At 38.3% G+C, this 26,395-nt stretch overlaps 2 protein-coding genes across 10 annotated transcripts in view; both read left to right on the forward strand.

Moving 5' to 3' along the window:
- The window catches only part of agrn (agrin), a 257,946-nt gene extending 251,626 nt beyond the window's left edge, over positions 1-6,320 (forward strand). For all 6 annotated transcript variants that reach the window (XM_077578600.1, XM_077578608.1, XM_077578613.1 and 3 more), the window contains 2 exons: positions 1,085-1,188; positions 4,094-6,320. In XM_077578600.1, the coding sequence (XP_077434726.1) occupies positions 1,085-1,188; positions 4,094-4,254 (265 nt within the window). In that variant the 3' untranslated portion in view covers positions 4,255-6,320. The remainder of the gene's footprint in view (positions 1-1,084; positions 1,189-4,093) is intronic.
- Positions 6,321-9,805: 3,485 nt separating this feature from the next.
- Positions 9,806-26,395, forward strand: part of ptpn11b (protein tyrosine phosphatase non-receptor type 11b) — a 39,467-nt gene continuing 22,877 nt past the window's right edge. For 3 of the 4 annotated variants that reach the window (XM_077578672.1, XM_077578689.1, XM_077578679.1), the window contains exons 1-2: positions 9,806-9,945; positions 26,223-26,345. In XM_077578672.1, the coding sequence (XP_077434798.1) occupies positions 9,932-9,945; positions 26,223-26,345 (137 nt within the window). In that variant the 5' untranslated portion in view covers positions 9,806-9,931. Of the gene's footprint in view, positions 9,946-18,482; positions 18,668-26,222; positions 26,346-26,395 lie in introns of those variants that run through there. The other variant, XM_077578697.1, reaches the window with a different exon arrangement.

Genomic DNA, 26,395 nt, shown 5'->3' on the forward strand with positions numbered 1-26,395 from the left:
TCAGGTAACAACCAATGATGGCTCACCTGCTTTCTCAAGTTGAGCTGTGATTATTTATGTAATTTTCATTCGACAACAATTGGTAAAATGACGCAATATTAATCAAAATACCATGTTTAGACTAGTGGTGCTGCATATTATTGTTTAAAAAATTAAAAGGATTGGGCCTGACTTGCCCTTTAAAATTCAATTTGACTTTATTTATACAGTGCTTTCATGACAGCTGCACTGCTGACAAAATTTCAAGCAATATTTCTTCTTTGTAACAAGATTGACCGAATGCCATCTTAGATTGCCAGAGAGATTAAATTCAACAGGATTAAACATGTTCTTATTTCAAATGTTCATTTGTGGACAATTATCCTAAACCTACGATACCTAAAACACTGTAGACCGACAACCTCCTCGGCAAAGCCAAAAGTGCAGCTCATTAGAGTGCAAGTCTTTACAATAGAAAGGAAGCGGGCAGTGATTCTTGTGCATGGCAATGTCACATGAAAGGATTCTGTTATTAGAAACAAATGAACTGCTTGAAACTTGAGCATGACCCATTTATCACCCTCAGCCTGCTGGACATTAGCTTTCAACATGGCTGTGAATTGAAGTGCGGGGGATAATTACATTGCTTCCATTGTGTGACAAAGCAGCAATAATTGATGGCTCAACAGCCATACCAAGCTAAGTATCGCTTCACGTCTCATCTCTGGCACTCTAAGAGGCACGCGACATCATTTGAATGTTGACGCTGGTGTAAATCACAGCATGTGTAGTTATACTGCCGCAATCGGTGCCACTCGCCGTTTTAATGACGCCTCCTCTGTTGGAATGACGCTTTAGTGGTTTCAAATGATCCCCGTCGTCACAATTCTTGAGTGTGTGCTACCGCTTAGTACGGGGGCCACCTTGAATGAACGCTAACTCCTGCGGCATCTGTTAGCTGCTAGGCGGACCCGTTTCGAATGCTGCTTGGCAAAAGCGTTTATGGGGGTGTTTAGTGTGCTGCCAGCGGAGCCGTGGAGTCATGATGCTTCCGATTCAATTAAAGAACTATTGAGTATGACGCGCATGCTTCTGTCGTCCACAGAGCGCTACGAGATGGATCGCTACAAGTCGGCAACGAGGCGGCAGTGACGGGATCATCGCCTTTGGCGGCGACTCAGCTGGACACAGACGGAGCGCTTTGGTTGGGTAGGTGGCCACACTTAGATAGCCAAACGGACAAAATATATCATTCGCTTTTGAGAATGTCCACACAACACCCCTCGCGCATCCTGCGATCCAAATCAGGACTTGGATCGTTTGTGGATTCAAATCTAATTGGAATCAGATATCTGACAAAGTGACCAAACCCATCCCTCTTCTACACAAATGTGCTATTTGTGTCCTTTTCGGTTGTGGATACAGAGACCACACTAATCTATTATTTACTAAAAACGTTCAAATGTAATGAATTGATGGAGTTTAACCGCCTTAAAATAATAATAAAAAGCCCATCATGAAATGTTACCAGTTAATATCCAAATCAAATTTTTTTGAATGGGAAAGTGAGTACTTATTAAAAGGAGCAGACATATAGAACAAAACAAAAAGAACGATGTATTTCAACTCAAGGTGTCAGTCTGTGGAACAATCTGGATTGTAAAACAAAATCTCAGTCTATCTGTATTTTTTAAAAGTGTATAAAAGCACAATTACAGGAAAAATATATATAGCACTGTTTTGTGGAAAACACTACTTCACCTTTATATTTTTATGCAGGATCGTGAGTGATCGGCGGTAACAATGAATACAAAGAGACTGATATACTGTGCTAGAATAATTGTGCCTTTTATTCCCCGCAAACAGCAATTAACACACCTCACTCTGCTAGAATAATGGTGCCTTTTATTCCCCGCAAACAGTAATCAACACACTTAAACGCTAAGCAGCATAATATGATCATCATCAGCGCTTACCTTGACACTAGACCGGAGAGCCGACGGTCCGGGTAGAACGAGCTGCAAAACGGCTGGGCGATCGTATGTATCCCACAGCTGACTCTACCCACACCGTGTGCCGCTCCGTCTTTTATCCGTTAACAAAAAGTTGTGAGCGTGAGAAACCGGGCTGTCCAAGCCCTCTCCCAGACACTCTCGAAAACATGTTTGCGAAGCAGGGAAGACTGTAGCATAAACAAGGCATTCACTCCCAGGCTGATTCCGCCCTTTATTTACAAATTGTTGGGCACCTGGATTCGTACAACAGTTCCGGACAACAACATATCCTTGTATAAGAGGTTACATGAGGACATATCAAACCATGGTTATTTTCCCTTCACGCACAAAGAGGACATGCTGTTGATTGAATTAATTTATAGAATTGTTACATTGAAAGCGTCTTGACCGCTCATTGTCATTCATTTTGTGTTATTTTATAAAAAAAAAAATATCAGGGGCAGATATAACAAGTTTTTACTTGTTTTTGCCCCCTTTCATTTATTTTATTCTAAAGAGTGAAATAAAATTCAATTGAAACTGTGTACCAACCTGATCCAAATCTTGGCAGCTTGGTAGAAACAATGGAGGTGTTTTGTTGCACTCAAGTAATAACATGAAGTCACTTTGGAGCCCTGCAGCAAGTATACATAATCCTCCAATCCAAAAAGGGCCCTTCTTTTGAAATCCCCTTTTCACCATCCGCCATTAATTCGACGGTAATGCGCGTGAAATTAGGCCTGTCGATCCCCCATTTCTAAGGTGCACAATCCGATTAGGATGGGCGGGACCGCGGAGGTAAAGAGCTTTTGACGGGAAAGTGAACTCTGAGCCCAGTAGATAAGTGTGGTGGTGGGGTGGGGGGGGGGGGGGGGGATTCAGAGATCCAGTAGGACATCATGAATATTTCAATAAAAACTTGCTAAGATGTTGAGAAAGTACACTAGTTTGAGTGTGCTGACTCAAAAGCATAACTCACCATCTAACATATTGTAGGAGAATAGGAGGCGTCAAACAGAAGCCAATTGGGTCACTGTGTCCTCAAAGGATATACGAATTCATTTCAAATTGGATTTAAATTAAAAAAGGTGCTAAAATAGAAAGCACAATGGACTGAATGAGTTGCTTTGAATTACAAAATTGCTAATCACATTATGACTGTCCTCTAAAAGGCTGCTTTCCAATTTAGTCCTCGAAATCTCAAATTCTGCCTTCACCAAGATAATGATGCTTACTTTTGATTGACACTCTGAGGTAGTTCATTTAACAGCATCCTCATTTTTCTGATTGCAGTTTGCAGTGCATTGCATCAGACTGAGAACTCTTTCTAAAATTCCATTCGCGTATAAGAGCGCAAGAATTAATACAGTAGCGCATAAGTCGGCCAAGAAGAGGGAGATTAGAAGAATAAATGTATATTAATAATTCATTCATTATTAAAACAATTAATTGACCCTGCATTTTAACCTAATGAAAATTTAAAACCGTACTTAGAAAATAGTAGCCCTAAATTAAAACAATACTTTAAAACCGTAACTCTAGTTTAAAGGCCAAATTTGAAACCCTAACTCTACTTTGGAACCTTAACCCAAGTTTAAAACCCCACTTTGAAACCCTAATCCTCATTTAAAACCCTAAATTAAAAACACTAACCCTACTTTGAAACCATAAATCTAATTTAAAACGAAAGTTACGTGCACTTTCCGTACTGTTAAGCCCCGCCTCTGGCGGTCAATGAGGGACGAAATCAGATCCTAATTTGAAACCATGTCATTGTTTGAAATCCTAATTTGAAATACAACCCTACTTTGAAACTAAATCTAGTTTAAAACTCTAATAAAACCCTATTTGAAACACTAACCCCAATTAAAACCCTATTTTGAAATCCTAACCCGAGTCTAAAAGCCCCCCTGGCCCCCCTCAGGTGGGCGCCGGGGTCCATGCATTGGCCCCACCACCACTCAAAATCCCCTGAACACTGAAGACACTATTTGTACTTAGTTACTTCCCGCCACTACTATTTTTGTATAGACAGAGAGAGTTATTGTGTCTTTAGTATAATGTGTGTTCTATGCACAATGAGTGGCTTTCTCATCTTTTATGTTGTTGTCCTCACTCAGGTGGTCTGGAAGAAGTGTCGGTGGCCCGCCGGTTGCCCAAGGCCTACAGCACGGGCTTTGTGGGCTGCATCAAGGACGTGGTGGTGGACGGCGTGGAGCTCCACCTGGTGGAGGACGCCTTGAACAGCCCCCAAATATTACACTGTCCAGCCGCCCAATAAGCAGGCACAGTGGGCGAGGAGAAAAAAAAAAAAAAAAACACTGAGAGAAATGAGGAAAGAAATCAGTAAATCCTCAAGAAATCCTCCCAACCCTTTCCATTTCCTTCCATAGCATCCACGTCTCCTGCTGTAATTATTTTGTATTTTTGTATACTTTTCATTGCTTTTTTATGGGAAGAAAATGTTTTAAAAATGTCTTGATTTTTTTTTTTCATCATTTCTTTTAATCTACACCTCCATTCACATTTTAATCAACACATAAAACAGATTTTCAGTATAATAATTTTGCTGTTAAATCCGTCGCCAAGGTAACAAAAAAAACGTTGCTTATTGAATTTGCTCATTACTTGAACTCTGGCGTTGATTTTTCGTAAACCCTTGTCATAGTGCCATATCTGTCGCTTACATTCTCCAAATATTCTCTTCACATACAATAATATATACCGTTATGCATATATATTATTTCATACTGCATTCCCTCTCCACCTCCCAGCCCCATCGCATTTCCCTCACGGGACTCTTTGAGGTCAGTCAAGCTGCTACAATGAGAAAGTACAACGACAACAACAACTCATCTACTCACATCACTCTTCAACTCACAGCACCAAAAAAAAAAAAAAAAAGAAAGAAATTAAAATTACAACTGATATTTGCCGGATCTGAAGCCCATCTGACTCTCTAACACATCAAGACATGACATAAAATCTTATAAATAAAAAAATATATAGACTTTATAAATAATACCAGAGACTGTGAATATGTAAGGTGTGTTCTCCCCAGAGAGAACTGTGCGTTCTTTTCTTCTTCTTTTTTTAAATCAACAAATGGTCACTCATGCTAACCACCATTAATGCATGGATGTATGCAGTGTTGATCTTTCTCAGAAGTTTTGGCTCACTTCCTGTATCTTTCCGAAGCTTCCCCCCCGATGTTATGCAGGAACCTTGAATAGTCCACGAGGGGAAAAGTTGTTTTTAGGGGGGATGGGGAAAAAGGAGCAATGCAAGGAGAAAGAGACGATTATCTTGTGATGTATCCTGCCTGGCAACCATCAACAAACAAACAGCAAGAGTCTTCATTTCCTTTTTTATACTCCACGCTCCTGGAAGAATCGGATCTGGCTGTTGAGAGAGACTGCGACATTTGTTGAAGCCATAACAGCCACAAATAAAAGATTATTTACATGTTAACTAACAAAATGTAGTAGCGCATGGGTTTGTAACATTCAGTGATGCAATGAGGAGTTGCTGAACCACAATAAGCTGTGATGACTGATATCTTTTTTTTGATATGAGATCTTTGGCAATATATTCTATAACAAAATCATGCCTGTTTTGTGGTCGAGTAGCAAACGGTCTTGTTTGTTGACATTCTTAACGATGTTTCCCCTGAAACGATCTGGCAACCATTTTTTTTGTACAGCCCACCTGTTTTAAGTGTAAATTTAGCCAAATGTGTTATCTGTGGAGGTTTTTTTTGTTTGTTTGTTTGTCTGTTTTTTTTTTAGTAATATACACTGGAGCCATGTTTCTTCTACCACACTTTGATAAATGTACATGGGGGAGGGATGTCACTAAAGCTATAATATAACTGTTGTGCATAATATCAGGTGAAATCAGGAAGCCCTTTTCCAGCACTCTCTCTCTTTATATCTTCTTTGAACCATGCTGTTCTTTAGTTTTGACCAATTCGGGTGGCAACACCTCAAAATATATGTATATTTGTATGTGACACCAAACAATAAAGCCACATGATTTAATGCCAACTTTGAATTGCCTTTAAAGCCACTAGTCACCTTGACTCTAAGCATCATGCATACTTTAGTCAATTGATTACCTCCATCCCCTTATAATAGTAATAATAACGACAGGGAAAAAATACAAGCATAATGTTCATTTCCTCACTTCTGTTCCTTATTTATATCTAAAAGTGGATGTAAACTACTCTCTGGTCACGAACCTCCTCAAAAGGGCAGTGCACCAAGTAAAAGTGGCATGACCTGAACATTACTAACTTTATGACCTTTGTCTTGTGTTCCTCATCATGAAATAAAATGTCAACCAAAATGGAGGTCAGTCTTATCATTGTTTATTTTTGGGACCTTAAAATATTTTTATTTTATTCATTTTCTAAATGAAGACGCTAAAATGCACACTTGTTTTTCTGGAGTTAAGTCCAGAAATGTTTGAACACGCTGGCTTTTTTGATTTTATGTTTATTTTAAGAGTACTATGGTAGATTTAAAGCCAAGCAATCAAGATTTGGATGAAGTGTTAAAAAAAATAAAAGCTTTCAATTGAGAGGTTTCACAAAATAAGTACAATATGACAATCACAATTCAGGAGTTAAGGAGTTTTATGTTAAATAACTCAATCTTCGGGGTTCAATAGTATTTAAACAGTTGACACACAAATGTTGTGCTGTACAGTAATTCCTAAATGGTAAATGTGAAATTGCACGTAAATTACAGAGGGTTGGACAGTATAGACAGTTTAGGAGGGGCAACCAATGGGGCACAACCTGTTAGGAAAAATAGAATTATGCAACAAAGCCAATTTTGTGGATGTCATCAAAATCAAACAGAACTCGCACCAAGAATAGAAGAAAAACGTCTTGTATAAAATGCCTAGAAAAAAACACTAATGTTTCTTCATTTCTATTTTGACTTTGCATTCCGTATAAAGAACATCTCTTTCAGCTTTTATGTGCAATTTGAAATGCGAAACAGACTAGTCCATTTGGCTTTAGAGTGTCATCTACAAGACAAACTGGTAGAGTCACAGAAAGCTACACTTGTTTTTGGACCAAGTATCGAGCAAACAGACCCAACGACCCAAAACTATTGTCACATCACCGCATCAGCTGGCATATTATGATTTGTATTAACTCATTCGCTGCCATTAATGGCTAAAAAAAACTTTTGTTAACAAGAGTATGAAAACCTACAAGGTTTTTTTATTGTACATTTAGAACAGATATAAAATTTGAGATTAATTATGATTAAAAAATGTCATCGCCCGACGCCCCTAATTGTTAATAATCGTTTCTCTTTTTTTTTTAAAGAAAAATAAAAGATTATTAAAAATGTTTAAAAAATAATAATAATTAAAATTTTCAAACTTTTTTTTTAATTAAGAAAAGATTATTAAAAAATTATGGGCATCAGGCGATTAAATTTTTTCGTAATTAATCGCATGACTTCACCAGTTAACTTACGATTAATCACAAATGTACAATCATTTTTTTCTAGGTTTTCATACTCTTGTTAACAAAAGTAGAAAAAATGTTAAACTAATAGAAATAGTTCAAATAAATTTTTGACGTCTATATAATGGCAGTGAATGAGTTAATAAAAATCCTAATATGCCAGCTGATGTGACAATACTTTTGGGTCGTTGGGTCTGTTTGCTCGATACTTAGTCCAAAAACAAGTGTAGCTTTCTGTGACTCTACCAGTTTGTCTTGTAGATGACACTCTAAAGCTCAGTGGCTGTTTCCCCCTGAGAGCATCATGTTTGAAGCCTTGCAATAGCGAGGTACTGTTGATCATTTGTTCATTGTCATCTTGGCACTATGATGATGTTGAAATGTGAACTTTTCAAGCCTTGTCTACAATAGCAAACTTTTGTAGGTAAGCATTCTAAAACTTTGCTACAAAAATGAGTATATGTTTTTAATGTAATCTGAGCATTCATATACAATTTATAACAATAATAATAATAAACTTCTCTCCACCTTGACACTAAAGGCAACAGAGTGTAATTCTGTTCAAAGTTTCTGCACCTAGAAACTTGGCATATAAATAAAAGTGAAATAAATGGAATGAGAAAATGTTAAGTGAAAATAAGGAAGTAAATCCGCCATAGACGATCCGCTCTTTCAATGGCTGTACTCAGAAATGAGATTATCATCGAGCACACACACATTATCACATTATCTTGTGAAATACTTGCCTACGCAGGTGCAACACATCCTCTTGAAACGAACACGAGACGCACAGTATGGATTTAAATCCCCCGACACATGGCCATGACTTTGCATCCATCACTTTTAATGCTAGAAAGCAAATATGCAGCCAACGCTATTCTCTTTCCACATCCATTTCCATCATGTATTGATCAGACTGTAATGTCGTCCTATTGTGTGCCAGCATCATTTTTAACTGCTGGCCAGACGTAAACAACAAATACTCAGTGGGGGCGAATCCTTTCGGCCCCGGAGCACGCTGCATAGGGCTGAGAATCATTTCAAGGGGAAGGAGATGTTCCGTCTGTGCGTCCTGTCAGCGCTTGTGTGTGGGCTGCACGGGGTCAAGCTGTGGAGAGGCAAATAAATCCATAGTTGTGAAGCCTTTGGGCTCACAGACAATTGCATAAGCTTGTCCATCCCCCAGTAGATTAAGCTGTAGTGAGAGGCCGCTGACGTCATTACTGCCCGTGAACACAAGCGCCATCTTCCAGAGACGAGAGGGGCAACCGGCATCTTTTCTCTTAAAACCATTTATGACCACTTTACAATATAAAGCAAAATTATCGTACACGTCTTTATTGGTTTGAAGGTCAACACACTACAAGATGTGAAATCCAAAAAATACTATACTTCGCTTTGTTGTCTGTTTTAAAAGTCATCACTTTTGGTTAAATAAAGTTGTGTGGGTTTGGATGTCATCAGCTATTATAACTGAAGCAGTGGACCATAGTGTTTAGAGCCTGTGAGATCACTTGGTTCGACCGACCATGCAGTTTAAAAACAAAAAATACCTCCGGACAACTTTTATTCAAAAAAAAAAAGAAAGAAAAAGAAATCAATTACAATGTATATGTGTGATAAAAGTAAACATCTTCAATTTACATCCAAATCAATCCCCCAATCTCACTTTTTAGGATCTGCACTAAAGCCTAGTAAATATTGTTTTCTATATTTCTTCCCCACCCGATACCCTACCTTACAGGCACAACTAACAAGCAACCAAACATCACCATTTCATGAACATTGAATTTTATACCAAATTTTAATATTAAAATTAGGGTGGATTTTGAAGTCTGAGAAGTATTTTCCTGTTAGCGTTACTTTTTATGTAATATATAACTATCACTTTTTAATTTTATTTATTTATTTATTTATTGTTACTAACTTTGTATTATTATTATTATTATTATTATTATTATTATTATTATTATTATTATTATTATTATTATTATTATTCAATGATACAATTAAACAACCGACTTTTGGCTTGAGTTAAAAGTGTACAGTAAAAGTGAAGTACAGTACACAAACTAACAAAAATGGTTGCTTTTGTTTTGGAGGTCAGGGCAGGAAGTTGTACTCCAGTAGTCATGGTTACGTTGATGTGAGGATGGCTACAGCAGTGCAGTATCAATGTTTGATCTCTATTATGCACAGTAAATAGTTACCGCTGCAGTTGATTTTGTAAGTTCTTTAGAAATAAAGTTGACGTAATACTTCACCCAGAATCCCACTGCCGCTTCGGCTTTGTTTTGAAGGTCAGAGCCGGAACTCACGCGCCATACTTGTAGTGCGTATAGTTAGACGAGACAGTTAGCCAAATAGCCCCGAGCCGCCGGAGCTCGCTGACAGTGTCCGCCGCTATACAGTCACTCTTGCTGGGACAAGAGCACCGTTTGAGGACTCCTGACAGCTCGCAGAGACTGCGATGACATCACGCAGGTAAAGTGGAGTTATTTCGTGTTTTTAAAGCGTCACCTGCCACGGCCGAAGTGTTTGACACCTGCTTCACTTTGTACGAGCCGAGCCTCAGTAAGTTTACTAAAGCTGGTGATAAAGTGAGCGCCTGCAGTTGCTCGGTCAGGGGGAAGTTGAAATTTTTTTGCCATGTTTGGCGACAAAGTTACTCATACTGTAAAATCATACACCTCATGCTTTATTATTCATGCTACAAACATTTGAGAAAGAACATAAGTGGCCTCTTGCAGCTGCCAAATTGACATGAAGTCAAATGTGGATCTCATTATAATGTTCAGATCAGGTGTGCCTAATTTTATGGACATAGAGAGAGTATATCGATTGTTGTTACACCTACTTGGTTTTGCCAGAAGTAGCCATGACAATTAGTCTCAACATTATGAACTTTTCCTTTTAATAGGCAGCAATGAAAACATTACTTAACACAAGTGTAAATCATAACTCAACGTGTGTTGTTTAATAGTGGGCAATCATATAGTGGTGTTGACAATTCCGCAATTACAACGCAATGCTTCCGTTATACACTGAAAACAAACGTATTGTCTTGCTCTTGCTTGTGATTCGCACACAAAAGCAGATTTTATAGTAGTCAAATGACATTTCATCACATTTTGAAATCCAAATTAATCCTCACAAATTAAATCACAATGATCCAAAGTCCAATACTTTTCAATGAGCGGAGAGATTCTTTTCACCAAGTTGACCGCCATTTTGACTTGGGAATTGTCAAAAGTGATTAACGTGTGCCTCACAGTCAAGAGATCCGGATTCAAGTCTCCTTCGGGACATCTCGGATTCTAAAGTTCTCTACCATGCTTGCTTGGGGTTTCTTCACGTATCCTGGCTTCTGTCAACATTTCAAAAATATGTCTTTGTTTGATTGAAGACTGATTGCCCAAAGGTGTGAATATTGGAGTGGTTATTAGTCTCTGTGTGCTCCGTGATAGGCTGGCGACCAGTCCAAGGTGTATCTCGCCTTTCAACCAAGTCAGTTGGGATAGTAAAGTATGGATGGATTGATATTTAATAGTGGAATCTTGAAGGTCCAACACAATCTGAATGCTGGATGATCTTTTTTGAGCATATTAGTTTAAAAATAAGTTAACCCCTAATTAAGGCTGAACAATTAATCCAATTCAAATCAACATCACAATGCGGTACAATTCACTTCAATAAAAAAAGAAGAAGGATTCATCTAGGTTGGTTGTACGCTTAGACATGTATATTTGATTATTTGTCAAAATTGTCATTTAAACAATAAAACATTTTCTTAGTAGCAATTGTCGAGAATCCTCAGCCTCACAACCTTGTTGCTCACAGCTTGTTTTTATCACAACAGTTTCAAGTTTAAAAGCCAACAGCGGTTACTTTTTAATATCGTGTTGGTCCATCCTAAATGCTTTATGCTATGAATCATTTTTGTGTGCCCAAGCTCATCTGTAATTGCAAACATTCAGCACTTGCTCTTTACCTCTGGACTAATTATTTGTCCACGTGCATGACATCAGCATTCTGTCCTGCTGCAAGGTGACCTGGGAAATGTTGACTCCAGCAGCTGGCTGCTCTGGAGACACTTGTGTGCGTCACGCTCTTCAGAAATTGCTTTCTTTGCACTCCTGGAGTTTGTAGTTGACACAAAAAAAGCAAATCATTGTACGGGTGCTAAACAGGTCAGTGTTAGTTGAATGTTGTCATGGATGCTTGAAGTTTTGAAAATCTTTGATTTGAAAGATTTTCAGGCTTCTGAAAGGGCTTACATTTTGGTGAAGTTCTGTAAAGTTCATCAAATGGAAAGTACAGAGGAACAGTCCATTATGAAACACCAAATGAAAATAATGGAAACTGAAATAATGTGTTTCAAAATGTCTCAAAATCTTTATTAACTGCAACAGCAAAAAAAAAAAACTTGCTTAAAGGGACAGTGTGTAGATTTTTTTTTTTTGCCATCTAGTGGTGAACTAATAGAATGCAACAACCTACGTTTGAAGCATGTCTGTGCATTTTGAAGCCCGTGCAATACGGTGCCTCAGAGAGACCACACTTTGCAAGACTACCACCAATTACTACATTCTCTAAATTTGTGTCCTTTAGCTATCTGTAGCAGAAAGATGGGGGCCAAACATGTCAGCCAACTGTAAGGTGCGGCGCCAAAATGAGCATCAAAAACATTCTACACACTGTCCTTTTAACTGTCACACAAGTGTAGCCAAACAATAATATTAAAAAACAATAGTTATGTAAGACAGTGGTTCCAAAGAAGTTTTGTGGGATTTGATTTCAATGGTATATGTTTAGCCTAACTTTTTATTATAGAGCTCCAAATTGTACAACCTTAGCGTTCCACTCATCTCAAATGTAAACAGACTTTTTCAAATACAGTGATCACCTGCCAATATTTGTGGTCACTATTTATGAGTTCATGTCATTTCATTTTTTGCTGAATATTCATCTATTTTTGATTCGCCGCATATTTTTATTAGGGCTGGGTTTAAAAAATCGAATCATCAATATCAAATCGATTTTCCTTTTCAAGTGTGATATCGATTCATAAAACAATGAATGGATTATTTTAATATCTCTAACCCATTTTGACATAAATTAACAGCAACATAGAATTTTAAAGGCCTTTTTTCTGTATCTTACGGTTTTCTTGAAAGTATTTTCTTACATTTATGAAAGACCTGACGACTTACAATTTATGAATCTTTTTAATTTATATTTACGATTATTGAAATTGAATTACGAAAGTATTTTCATCTCATCCTTGCTGATGTCAATGTTTGTGTAACACTTAAGTGATTATAACACGTGTTATTTTCATTAATAAATAAATAATTTAACCAGTTTACTGCCTCTGCAAAATTTGGTATGGAATTTAATGTTTATGGAGGGTTTTTTTTATCATGTCCTTGTTATTTAAGTAGAATTGAAGTTCTATAATTAATCAATATCAGATTAAACTAAGTTATACAAATCGAATCGGGAAAAATCTAATTGAGCTGAACTCTTGTGAATCGAAATCGAATCAATTGAGGAAAATTGAATTGATACTGAGCCCTAATTTTTATGCTCTTTCAATAATACTATAAGATGGTGCCAATGCCCTGGCTATTGGGAAAATCGAAATTGGTGTCAAGTATGTTGACGTAATATTTATAACGTGGATACTGAGTTACGGAGAGTCTTTGCTGCATGACGCTTGTTGTGCATTTTTAAAAAAAAATAAAAAATAATGAAAACTTTCAGTTTGCCATTTGTTTTTAAGGGCTAATTTAAAATCATATTAAATATTTTAAGATCATAGTTTGTGGTATATTTATGGGTTGAAGTTAAACCATTAATAGATAGTTATAAATGTTTTTTGTTTTGTTTGTTTTTTTACTATTTGTGGCAGGGCTTGATTTCTATCGCCTGCGAATAAATTTACTGCAACTCCCAAGTTATGCTGCCTTTTACGAGTTATAGCGTATAACTTTTCATACAAAATCCAACTAAACTTCAGGCTAATGTAAGCAATGGAACCAGAATTCGAAAACTCCATATTGCAGAATGGCCGACCTTCCGGGCTGCGGGTCACAATCGGGTTCAAGCCAGATATAGCACACGCGCAAAAGATTTCAAGTAGGAGGGGAGCTGTTTTGTGCCCTGCTAGCTCCTATGGTTTGTGTGAGCGGCTGAGACATTTATGAGTGTTGCTTTGAAACTGCCTCCGCACTTCCTGATCTGAAATCTCACAGTAGCAACAGAAGATGTGCAGCTCAATTTTAATGAAACAGTTTTTTCTCGCTCTGTCGGACCACATTCAAATCCCCCATTTAATCCGTCCATACAGTTGCCTCCGCGTCTCCATCCATCTCAAATAATGTCATGCTGCTGCTCTGTGTTCATTATGAAGCCACCGATATAGCCCCCCAAAGCCCCCTTTGTTAATGGAGCAGACCGCATCTGTCACTGAGACTCATTTGAGAAGAGTGAGTCAGTTTTCTCTGCCGGGCCACAGGAAAACAACAGCGCGTGTGGAGGAATGAGATAACGCTGGCAACATTTCCAGGAGAGCTCTCCACACCAACAACCGTTCATGCTTTTTTTTTTTTTTTAATGCACTTCATGCATAGTGTGGAGTAAGTATAGCAGGATTGCCAAAGATTCATGAAGAAGAAAAAAACAATACAAGTAAAGTTGCTTTTTTTTCCATTTGGAAACTACTCGTTTAGGGAATGGAAATGAACCAATCATTGTAATCGTCTTTGAACCATGAAGTGGCCTGAACCCAAAAACAAATTCATTCATATTCAAGATTTTTCAAAATTTTCATCTAATATATTGTGTAAATGTTTTGATCAAAGTGGCATCGTTATGAACTTTCTTTTTTTCTTCTTCAAATGGTATCACCCCCATAGAAGGTGACATTTTATGGGGGGGGGGGGGGGGATTCCCACGGAATTGGGATGAGACAGGATAAAAAGTTCACTTGTGTAGCCATTGATATTTTTCTTTCCATACATATAAATTACGCACATACATGACATGCTTTTTACATGTAGCTGACCTCCATAATGGGGGCGGAGCAGTAAGGGAGTGGGAGTCATTCTGATCGGGAGCAGGACAGGACAGGAGTCGTTTTCACTGTGAGCGCGATGGGACAGGATTATATTTTTTTACTATTGTCCAGGACTGGGAGAGGATTTTTGCTCTGGACATGGGACAGGACAGGAGTGAAAATCCACTTTCGTGTCACCCTCAAACCCTCAAACCCTCAAACCCTCACCTTCCCAATGTCATTAATTACAAAAAGGCACTGAATGCACATTAGTAATCTTTTATTCATTTGTTTTAACTAGCTATTAGATGAGCCACCAAAACCACGTCTGAGACCCACATTTAGGTTCTGATCCAACATTTGAAATCACTTAATTGATGGCATTATGGGGTTTATGTGACAGTATGAAGAATTAATAGAGAATAACATGTTACAATTTGTGGAATCAAAAACGATATATTTTCACTAATTCTAATGCTTTAACTTTTGCACGGACAGCAAAAATTGATGCAATTCCAAAGGATTAAAATATTTGGATTTAGGAGCCAGATTCCCAATACAAATGAGTAATTGAGTTAATGATGTAATTTGTGAAGTTAGACTGAGAAGCATCCAGTCATGGGGGGCGAGGCGAGGCATGTGTGAGTTTAGCACTGCGTGTAAATACCGCAGCTCATCAGCCGGGCTAAAAATACAGACAACATTACCCAAATCCACACCCGATGCTCGCCTGTGACCAATATAGCCTCGCGGGCACTTTGATGCCATGCTAGGGCTGCTAAGTATACCACCTTTTTGTCGGCGGGCCGAGACGGGCGTGCTGCAAATAGACGGCCCGGGCTTTATTGAACTTGAGACATTACGTAAGAGGCGAAGCGGCAGCTGGATGCACACTGGGCCCCGTTTTCCTTCCACCAGCTTGAGGCCTAACCTGAAGGTCCCAGCTGCCCATGTCTATCCCATGACACCCGCCTCCCTCTCTGTTCTGTTGACGTCTTATCAGGCCAAAGCAGGTTATTTGGAATCTCATCAGCTCATTTGTGTTTGCCTGCTTTGCCGCTCGAGGCGTCATGCAGGAAAGTGGGTCACATGGTGGCTGTCAAAGGAAATCCTATTCTTGGAAAGCCCTGACTCACTCGGCTCCCGAAGTCATAATCTGAGGAGGAGGGAGTGATCGTGTGAGACTGGAATGATAGTGGACATGCAGTGTTCCAGGTTGCCGTTTAACCTTACATTCCTCCTTTGGGGGGTGGTGGGGGGTCGTCGTGTTCGCCATTGGAAATGATGCAACTTTTTAACCATCACAAAACTGTTATTAGCTGTAAGTGTCATGAAGTAAATGTTAATTCAAGGACATCAAAGCAATAAAATACTCAGACTTAACTTGACCAATAAAATTAAAACGTAATGTAAAAGCATAAAAAACATTCTATCTCAACTTTGATATGATGACGTGTATGATCATGCAGCATCCTATTTTTAACTTGGCATAAACTGCACTTGCCAGAGTAGTTCTGATGCAACATACAGTGCTGCTCAAAAGTTTGTGAATTCTGCAGGCATGGTCAGATTTTTTGTATAAAATATTAAAATAACCTTATGAAATGTTTAGTCATACCCCAATCTACAATTCTGACATTGAAAATAATGGACTTGAACAAAAAGAATGATAATATTGTCATTCATTCTTGAGCAAAAGTTGTTGATTTAAGGAAAACTCAGATTTCATGGGTGCAAAAGTATGTGAACCTCTCACTTAATCGGACATTGCACCTCCTTTTGCAATGAGAACTTCATCCAAACACTTTCTTTAGTAACTTATCAGTCTTTCACATCTAATTTTTGCCACTCTTCCTTGCAAAATGCAACCAGTTGAGAGAGGTTGGATGGGCGTCTAGATAAACTGCCCGCTTCAGGTCCCGCCACAGTATTTTAAAAGAATTTAAGTCAGGATTTTGACTGGGCACATCCAGAACATGAATCTTGTTGTTCTTCAGACATTCCTTGGTTGTATTGCTGGAATGCTTTGGATTATTGTCATGTTGCATGATCCATCGACTACCAGGCTGTAACTTCACAAAGGAAGGCTTCAGGTTATGATCCAGGATTTCACAATATTCCTCTGAATTCATGATTCCCTGGATTATGTGGAGTGGTCCAGGTCCTGAGGATGAAAAGCCAGACCAGAGTTTAATATTCTCTCTTTTGCTGGTATGCAGTGTTGACTTTTCACCAAACATGACTGTTTTAGTTGTGACCAAACAGTTCAATTTTGGACTCATCTGTCCACAGAAGGAACTTCCAAAAAGCTTCAGTGTTGTCCAGACACTTTCTGGCAAAATTGAGATTGGGCAGCTTTGATCTTTTTTGTGAGCAGAGCCTTCTACCTAGCAAGCCTTCTATGAAAGCCTTGTCGATGGACTTTTCTTCTGATTGTTGAAGCATGCACATGTGTTCCAGATGCAGCAAAAGAGGTCTGTAAATCCCTTGATGTGATGCACAGGTTGGCTTTTTACCTGAATTATCATTTTTGTTATGGTTCTTGTTGATATTTTAGAAGGTCGTCCACTTCTAGGCAGGATTGTAGAAATTTTCAGTGTTCTCTAGTTGCCGCAGTCAGTACTCGACTCAAGACATTCTTGGATGTGTTTGGAGTGGAAGAACAAACACCAAATAGCCTACGTACTATAGCAACAAGATGCAGCTTTTTATTTTTATTGCAATCAGTCAGTTTCACATGCATTAAGTGATCGCTGTTAAGGCAAATTAATATTTACCTTGCCACAATATTGGTATTGGCGAGGGACACAGCACAGGATGTTTGCATAAACTAAATATTGTAGTGTTATGACCAAAAATTTCTCTCTCTGCTTTCAATGTTTATCTCCACATGCGTCATCAACTCAAGTTAATGTTTGTATTGAGAATACAGGGAGTCCTCATGTTAAGTCGTACGCGACCTACGCCGTTTCCACTTTACAGCGCCCGTGCCTCGTCCGTGGCACCTTCTTTTTCGTTAATTTCCCACAGTAATCACGCCATTTTAAAGTAATTTAAAGTTATGTTGTTACCTGCAGCAACGGACGTCCATCAGCAGGTCGGCTCGCCATCAGGCGCGTCACATATCCGTGTTTATGTTTGAATTAGCTCCGCTCTGTCGTCCGTCAGCAATGAATGTCCATGCGGAAACACGAAATACTGGTTCCGGTTCTTCCGGGTCACGCAAACATGTTTTTAAAAATTACTGTACTAAGTATTTTGATGTAAATATCGACTTTAACGGGGAAATTCGACTTAAGTCGAAATTTGGGTTACATCACCAGCGTAGAAACGGAACTCCGCCGTAACTTGAGGACTCCCTGTACAATAACCTTCCACAATGCCTTTTAAATACGTAATCCAAGGTCACTGCAAGGTCATCCTGAGTATATATAGTCTGACTCTTCTTGTTGTATTTAATTGTTTCATCCCATGGCTGAAAAATGAATAGCCTAATGGCATACTGCTGAATTGGCTGGATTGCGGGGGGTTATCTTGGCAAGGTCCGACTATGATCTGGTGTAACTACGCCACACACGATTAGATGTAATCTCTAGGCACGGGCGACACAGCTGTTGTGTTTGCTTCCCCGACAAGACCCAGCCAGAACCTTGCAGTTCTGAGAGAGCTGGCATCCTGATCCGGCCTGGCGTGGGTCCGGTCTGTCACGGCCAGCGAAAGCTCTCTTAGCTTGGGGATCACAGGCTGGGCTTTGTTTGCCGTGGACTATTCAGGAGGAAGGCGGTCAGACCGCTCGGCCTCAGTTTGTCACATTCGCCAAAGGTGGGGAAAGGAGGGGCGTGGCCTGATAGTGCTGACGGATTGTACTATCAGTCTCGCTCACGTTCATCCAAATCCCAGATTACAAGATCTCCACCCCTCGCTCACTCCCTCTCATTTGCGCAAAGCACCATGTTTCTCTCACTGTCTCATTCTAACTAACCTGGTAACAGGGATAAACACACAACCCTAAACCTGCCCCCTCACCCTGGATTTGTCTCTATATTGTCCTGACTCCCTCCTGGCCACGCTTGTGTAACAGTACTGGATTATTAAAATCTGAGGAGAAGGAAGGGGCTTGTAGAAGGCTTCGACCAGAATGGTGAGGTAGGCAGAAATCAACCCCTTCAACTTTCTCCATGTTCCTGCTTTCACAAATAATCCATTTAGTGCTACTAATTTGGGTTTCATTTAACACAATCACACAAGTGTTGAGTAGTGACCCCTGGCACAGAACCAAATCAGTTCCGAGAGTTATTTCAATCTTTCATCTGAATTACTTCTAATAACATTGTGGTCAAAGTTTTGCCAGCATACATTATTTAGTACTATACTGCATGCAAAATCTTTAAAGCTGCATTGTGCAGTTTAAAAAGGTCATATTAAAGCTTTTTCTACATCATGCATGCTCCACCAATGCCCAGATGAGTACGAAGAGCCCTGACTGTTTTACTCTGACTGCACCTATCAGCTTTTTATCTTCCCCTTATAGTAGAGTGTGCGGACCCACGCACTCCACAGTTTCTTTGGGGAGGGGAGGGGCGGAGTTTTTCTTACCTCATTTGATGTCTTCGTTTGTCAGCTGTGGCTATCGCTCTAAGATCGTGCACATACTCGCACGCACACCATGAACGATCTTGACACAGATGCTGCAATTACGCTTTGGGCCAGAGGTGGCATTCGTGACAAACTGCACAAAGATCGTAGTTTAGTGTTTTCCAGTTCAGGATCAATTGCCCTGTGATTGACAGGTGATCAGTCCTGGTCGAAATCTGCTTTTCACAAAATCAGATGAGATGGACTCAGTCCCATTTTTTTCCCCATGTTATTACTTTTATTTGCTGTTTGGAGCCGTACCGTATTTTCCACTATATGTTAGGATGAACTCCATCCTGTCCCTTTGACCTTCATTTGTAGTATGTACTATTGTGTCAGAGTAACATTTCTTGTAGTCGAATCCGTGTTGCAGCTTTCGACATGTCCCCATTGTTTTGATGATTTCATGAGCGGCGGCAGTTCTGAGATGGAAGGATTAAATATAGATTAGTGACAGACCACATTTTTTTTTTATTTGCCCCACGGTTATTATTTCTCTGTATGTATCTGTGAAGGATTAAAAACAAGACAATGAGTAATCTGTTCACCAGCTGACACCCATGACCTCTTAGTGTTTCCTCAGTCGAGTACATTTTCAGTAAATTATCAGGATAGCACAACCGTTGTCGGACAAAATTCCGCCTAGATGACGAGACATACTATTTAAGATGATCATCAGACCAACAAACAAACAAAACAGAAAAGAGACTTGGAGTGCTAATAATTTAGCTGGGTGCTTTCTGGTTCATGCAGAATGACAATGAACATTGTAGAAAAAAGAAAAGGAAGACAAAAATGTCAAAAGGGAAAGGAGGATTGGATTGTAAAAGTAAACAAAGAGGCTGTTTAACAGGATCGATTTAATCATAACTTATAAGGACTGTGTCATTTTGGCTACTCGTGACGAGCGGTGAGGTTCATGACTGGTGACTCCTCTGTAGTCAGATATAAAAATATGAACACAAAATATAAGAAAATAAAGAATAAAAAAATGAAAATAATTTAATGCAGTCTATTTTTTTGTTTCTTTTTTTCACTCACACATGCAGAGAAGATGACAGCCTTGACCACATGTTACTGCTTGTAACAATCTCAAAGTGCAATTTTTTTTGTGAATAATTAAATCTTCGTTCTCATTCACTCCCAGCCATTTTCACTGACGCAACCCCCTTCGCTCTTCGGCTGTTTTACTGGATTTTGACTGATTTTGCAAGGCCCACTTTATATTGTGTTCTATTGCTTTAAAAACATGGAACCTACCAAAAGAAAGATTAGAATTAGAGCTTTTAATTTCATCAGTGAAAAACACTAGTATATTTCTATCTGTTTCTGTTTTGCAGCAATTAGCATTAGAATATAGCTAAGTTTCATCATTATTCACAAACCTGTTGAAAGCATTGGGAAAAGAGCTTGTTGCAACATGGCCCTGGCTGATCTCTTATACTCTGCTGCCACCTGCTGTACGTTTTTTGTAATAACTACCATTGTTTTAAGCGACCTCTTCAGGTCAGAAGCTGCATCAAAGCCTTCTGTATGCTCTAGCATAAAAAAAAAAACATAAAAAAAACTACAACAACGAATAAATCCGTTTTTGGGAGTGCAGGACAAACTATTAAAAAAAATTTATTTGTACGTTTTTGGGTTTGAATGAGTTAATCTTCATTCTGTGTGAGCATCATATTTTATTGGGCTTTTCAAAAGCACAAAAACATTTTTATCAGATCTTGTACCTTTATTTTTGGCAAACTTGCTTGTTTGACTAGTTGAGCATTAAATAATTGTTCCTTCTGCTGCCAACTAATAACACTAAATAATATGGCACTACAGTATTTCTTTGAGATGCAGTGTCTGCAAAACATGGTTGATGGGAATGTTATGCCAATTGATTTATCATGCCCAACCATTTTCTATTAAATTGCTGAACAAATTCACCACAATGGATAACTCAGTCCTGACCTTTGAAGCACTCCCTGCCCAATCACAAACAGAGTCATCACTAAGACCACTGGAGGCCTTTATCCCATTCAACCACAAAACATACACTTGACAGAAATTGAATCAGTTGACTCCCCCGTGTCACACCGTCTAACCCAGCCTGGTAAGGATACAGGTCAGGTGCATTCCGGGACAGATGTCTGGTCTTTGTTGTGAGCTTATCCAGTTCATGGATTTGCCATCGTCTTGCTTTCATAAGACCGCAGCCAGACCATAGTTTCTCCATTTCTTCGAATATTTTTGTCCCAAATTGTTTAAGTGTAATTGAAGTTACGGAAAAATGATGTAGAAAATAGTCATCATTGTCACTTTGAATTATGTATAAAGTGCAAAATTGTGACGGCGGGTTTGTCTCCAAATGCAGAGTGCAAAAAGCAGACAATTTCATGCCTTTTCCATTTAATTTCAGAACATGTGGATCTCAGTTAAACTGAACAGAACGAAATGAGAGTTTTTCACGTTAGATAAAGTCTGTGTGGTGACGCGTGATTTTTATGTGGTGTAGTGAGTGTGGGTAATGCTGTGTATGTGAATAAGTGTTTATGCTTGTTGCTCATAGCTTTCTCTCTCCTGGTTAAAGCAGTCTATAGTGAGATATTACTCCCAACCCGAGAAAACAAACGGGTGCTGACTCTATGACGTCATTAGGTGTGGACCCACCCCCGCACCGCCTCTGCGGACTAAGCGCATGTGCTCGCAGGTTAGTGATAAAAGTAGCCTTTATCAGTAAACATTCTGTCCAAATGAATTCAAAGCAATCAATTTTTCCTTCACATTTGCAATGCCAAAGTGCAATACCAATTGGCCGTCTTAAATTCCCAGAAAGGATGTGGCTGACATTTGTGGAAACTAGTCAGGTCGATTTTTTGCGCTGTTGAACCCAACTGAACAAATAGGGTAGTGGTTAGCATGCTCACCCTGTAAGCAGAAGGTCCCGGGTTTGTGTGTGTGTGTTTTTCCTCCTTCTTCTTCACTCTCCTCCCCTCCTCCTCCACTACGATCTTTTGCGGCAAAGAGACGTTTTGTTTCAAATGTTTGTTAAAGAATTGATGGCTTACGTGGCCATTCAGAGGAGTATAAAAGGTGTAAAAGATCGCAATCTTTGTAAATCATGCTCAACACACGCGCCAACAGTGCGCAATCTGTGAGAGCAAATGCAAAATTTTGCTCATTGGGATCTTAGTCAAATCAGACCTAATATCTTTGTATCTTTAATATCAACAAAATGGTCTACTCTTTGACCATCACACCGCTCCACAGCCTTTATTATGTACTAAAAATATTTCACTGTCGGAAGTTTTTTAAATTATCGTTCTTTGACCCTCAAAATGGGACCTGACGTGGCTCATGGCAGTGTTTCTCAACCTTTTTTGAGCCTTGGCACACTTTTTTTTTTTTTGACAATATCTCGAGGCACACCACCCATTGAAAACGACAACAACCGAACCCCAAACTAAACTAGCGTTTCATTTTTGATACTTGTATCATATCTATTGTATATCATTGAGCAGCAAGTTCACATAACTTGGGATAGCACAATTAATATCTTAAGTGCAAATATTCTTACAGGTGCATTATGCACATTATAATCAAACTATATAAAATATATTGCCAATGCTAATAAATATGCAGTGCTTAATTTGATCATGGCCAACATTGCTATAACTACTACTCCATTTCCTCCTCAAAATCATCAGCTTTCACTTGATCTCTCTGAAAAACATACTTTTACACACTTTCGTTAAAGAGAGTATGGTGATATATCTTCAAATTCAAAAATTATCGATATATTGGTCAGGAAATAAATCTACGATAATCTACGATAAAACTACTCAAGACATAAATTGATGTTTTTTCAATGAGAATTTTTTTTCACTGAAACAAAAATATTAAAACTGGTGTCTTCTTCACAGTGAGTACTTAAGTGTATTTTTTTTAAACAAATACAAATGTCTTCTTAACAGAGACCACTTTCTGTGAACAAATTTGTGTCTTTCTTAAACACTATTGTCATGCAACATGTCAGTCAGTTACATAGTGAATTGTTTCATTTTATAAACTGTGACAATTTTTTTGGAGTTACATTTCAAAAGTAAATAAATAAAATTACTTAAATATTAAATCAATATTAATATTCCTCAGAAATTGTGTGCTTCAAAAAGGCGAACCACAAAATATGTTTTAAAATGCTACGTATGCAAAACTGAGTCAGTTGCTGGAAAGATAATAAATGTCTTACACAAGTAAAAGTAAGCTCATGAGTCTTCTTCATCTGAAGACTTCCATACATTTCCCCGCCACTCTTATGAGGCGCTCCCCCTAGTGGCCTGCCAAGTTATTGCTCAATAAGTAATGAACAATGGAGCCGTTATAGTGGCTGTATGTTAACTACAAATATCGCGATACTTGCGTCGGCGTATCGATAATCTATCGGGAGACAAAGTATCATGATTTATCGCGATATCAATATATCGTCACACTCCTACATTAAATATAAATAAAACAAAATGTTTGTTATTTGGATATCCTCAGACCAATAATACAGTACAAATTACAATCAATAAAATTGAGTTAAAAAGAGTATATGAAATACATTTTTTAGATGTTGTTGATCATAAACTGTGCTGGAAGTGGCATGTCAAATATTTTTAAACCAAATTATCTAAAGCTATAGGAATACTTCATAAAGTAAAGTATATCTTTAACCAAAATTCTCTACACTTGTTGTTTAGTTATTTCTTAGTTCCATGCATGAGTTATTGTGTGGAGGTTTGGGGACATACATATAAAACAATTATCAATAAGAAACACGGTCTTTATTTTACAGACGAGAGCAATTAGAATAATAATACAACTAATAATCTATTTATAAAATCACATATACTTCAATTTAACGATCTCGTGGACTTTAAAACCACCCAATTCATGAACTTGTGATAGTTCTGTTACCTTGATGTCGTATTATGTGAAAAGGGTAGACAGTATACTGTAAGCTTTGGCTTTAGTCTGCACTTTTTGGTCTTTGTTCTCATATGTATATTTCTTTTTTCTTTTTTTTTTTACTTATTGATTGTTATGACCAAATAAACTAAACTACTACTAAACTAATACCTCAGCGCTGTTTCCTTGTTTAGCCCCGCCGCTCGATGGCATTATGCTAATAATGCCACTGTAGCAAAGTGACAAATCCCACGGCACACCGACAGTATCTCACGGCACAGCGGTTCACAAACACTTGCTTATGGTGTATTAGATTAGCCAGCAATAGCCTATCGTCTTTAAGGTTTAACCTAATAATCCAATTTTAATCTGCGCATCTGACATGTTTCTATTCAGTCCATTTTTGCCGCTATAGCCACACACATCATCATCCTCAAGGCAGTGTGTTGTATCTGAAGTTTTGCAACTGTTTGTGTATAGTGAATATTATTTGGGTGTGAGTGTGCACCAGCCCACAGCTACTTGAGGAGTAGATGGAATAAGTACTTTATTATAGTTTCAGTTTTGCAATAAAGGCAGATGCATGTTATCATTAGCTTAGGTTTTGCATTCCAGTAAAGGTGCATCTTCCTTTCCCAGTTTTTAGTGTACTACAAAAGCTATTGATCATTAACCTGTTCACCTGTGGAATGTTCCAAATAGGTATATTTCTGAGCATTTTTCAATTTTCCCATTGTTTTGTGGTCCCACAAAAGCTGTGACACGTGTTTGAGGCATCGATTCAAAATGAGAGAATATTTGTCTATGTTTATTGTCTAAATATGTTTACAGTTGTGTTACTTTGTAGAATGTAACCATTTTTTTCGCTATTGATTTGCTACAAAAAGTGCATAATATAATTTTCCATACCCATCAACACGGATGAGACATGGAATAGATGCATCCTGTTTTTCTGTTACATCAACAGTATCTGAGTCATTCCCACACAAACAAACGTAAGATCTTATGAAATCGGTTTGGAATTTGTCTTTTATTCTTTTGCATTTGGCATCCACGTTAAGGCAGGATTTTCATTTAGGTACAGTATTTTGAAATACCTAAAAAATAAATAATAATAATTGAAGGTATTTTTTCATCAGAGTGCGTGCTGAGTGAATAAAAGGGTCAACACTACAATTTCTGATCATTATAAGACTTAACATTACTTCTTTTTTTTATTTTTTTTACCCTTCAGTTCTTCGAATATCTCACATCCGCAGTGTGGAAATAATGTGTATCTCTCATTTTGAACATATTTTTTTCTCATCCCAAATGAGCTATGAGAGAGAATTGCTAACCTAACAACCATTATCATGGGGCGGCATGAGATAAAATGCAGTATTTGCATTTTTTTTTTGCAAAATTTGTCATGTGATGATTTGGTAATCAGTAAATATGTATGTATGAATCGGCTCCATGAGACCTTTAGCCAATCAAATATAGCTGCAGTCGATTACAATCAGTTCCTGCCGGGGGATCTTATAACTTTTACCACATAAAAGTGGCGATTTTTCAAAAATGTTCCTTGTTCCTAACCCTAACCATAACCTTAAACTTCAAATATGTGGAAGAAAACCGAAAAACATTAACATTTATCAGTCGTTTGAGCTGTTACTATGCACTGTATGATCAGATTTGAACACACCAAAAGTCCATTGCAGAATGCGAGAGTGTTCTTGCTTTTCTTTTGTTTATCTGCAATAAATATGATTTTTCTTGTTACAAAACCTTGTTTCTAAAACTCAAAAACACTCGTGTCTTCTTCATGCGTTTATTGAAAAACATGCATACCCGCGGCAAGGGATAAAAAAAAAAAATCGGGGGTACTTTGTTTACTGGTCAACCTTGGATTTATTTGTATCCATTTTAATTATTGAGCCATATTGTAATGAGTACAGAAACATGCACCACTTTCTTTTATTACTTGTCCAAAAGATTAATTTCAGGTTACGTGGTCGTCATTTCACTTCTTTTCTGATTGTGATTCCAACAGTGCCCTGGCATCACATGAACACAAAAATGCCAAAGAAAAGGCAAAACACACTACCAACATTATGCATGTCAGTAGCTCCGTTTTGTGTTTTGTTTTCAGGTGGTTCCACCCCAACATCACCGGAATCGAAGCAGAGCAGCTCCTGTTGACCCGGGGTGTCCACGGCAGTTTCCTGGCCCGGCCCAGCAAGAGCAATCCGGGGGATTTCACCCTTTCAGTCAGGTATTTATGCTCTTCCCTTGCTTCCTCTACATCTGTTTTCTCATTGATTA

The sequence above is a fragment of the Vanacampus margaritifer genome, chromosome 1, assembly GCF_051991255.1.
Source record: "Vanacampus margaritifer isolate UIUO_Vmar chromosome 1, RoL_Vmar_1.0, whole genome shotgun sequence".
Taxonomy (NCBI): domain Eukaryota; kingdom Metazoa; phylum Chordata; class Actinopteri; order Syngnathiformes; family Syngnathidae; genus Vanacampus; species Vanacampus margaritifer.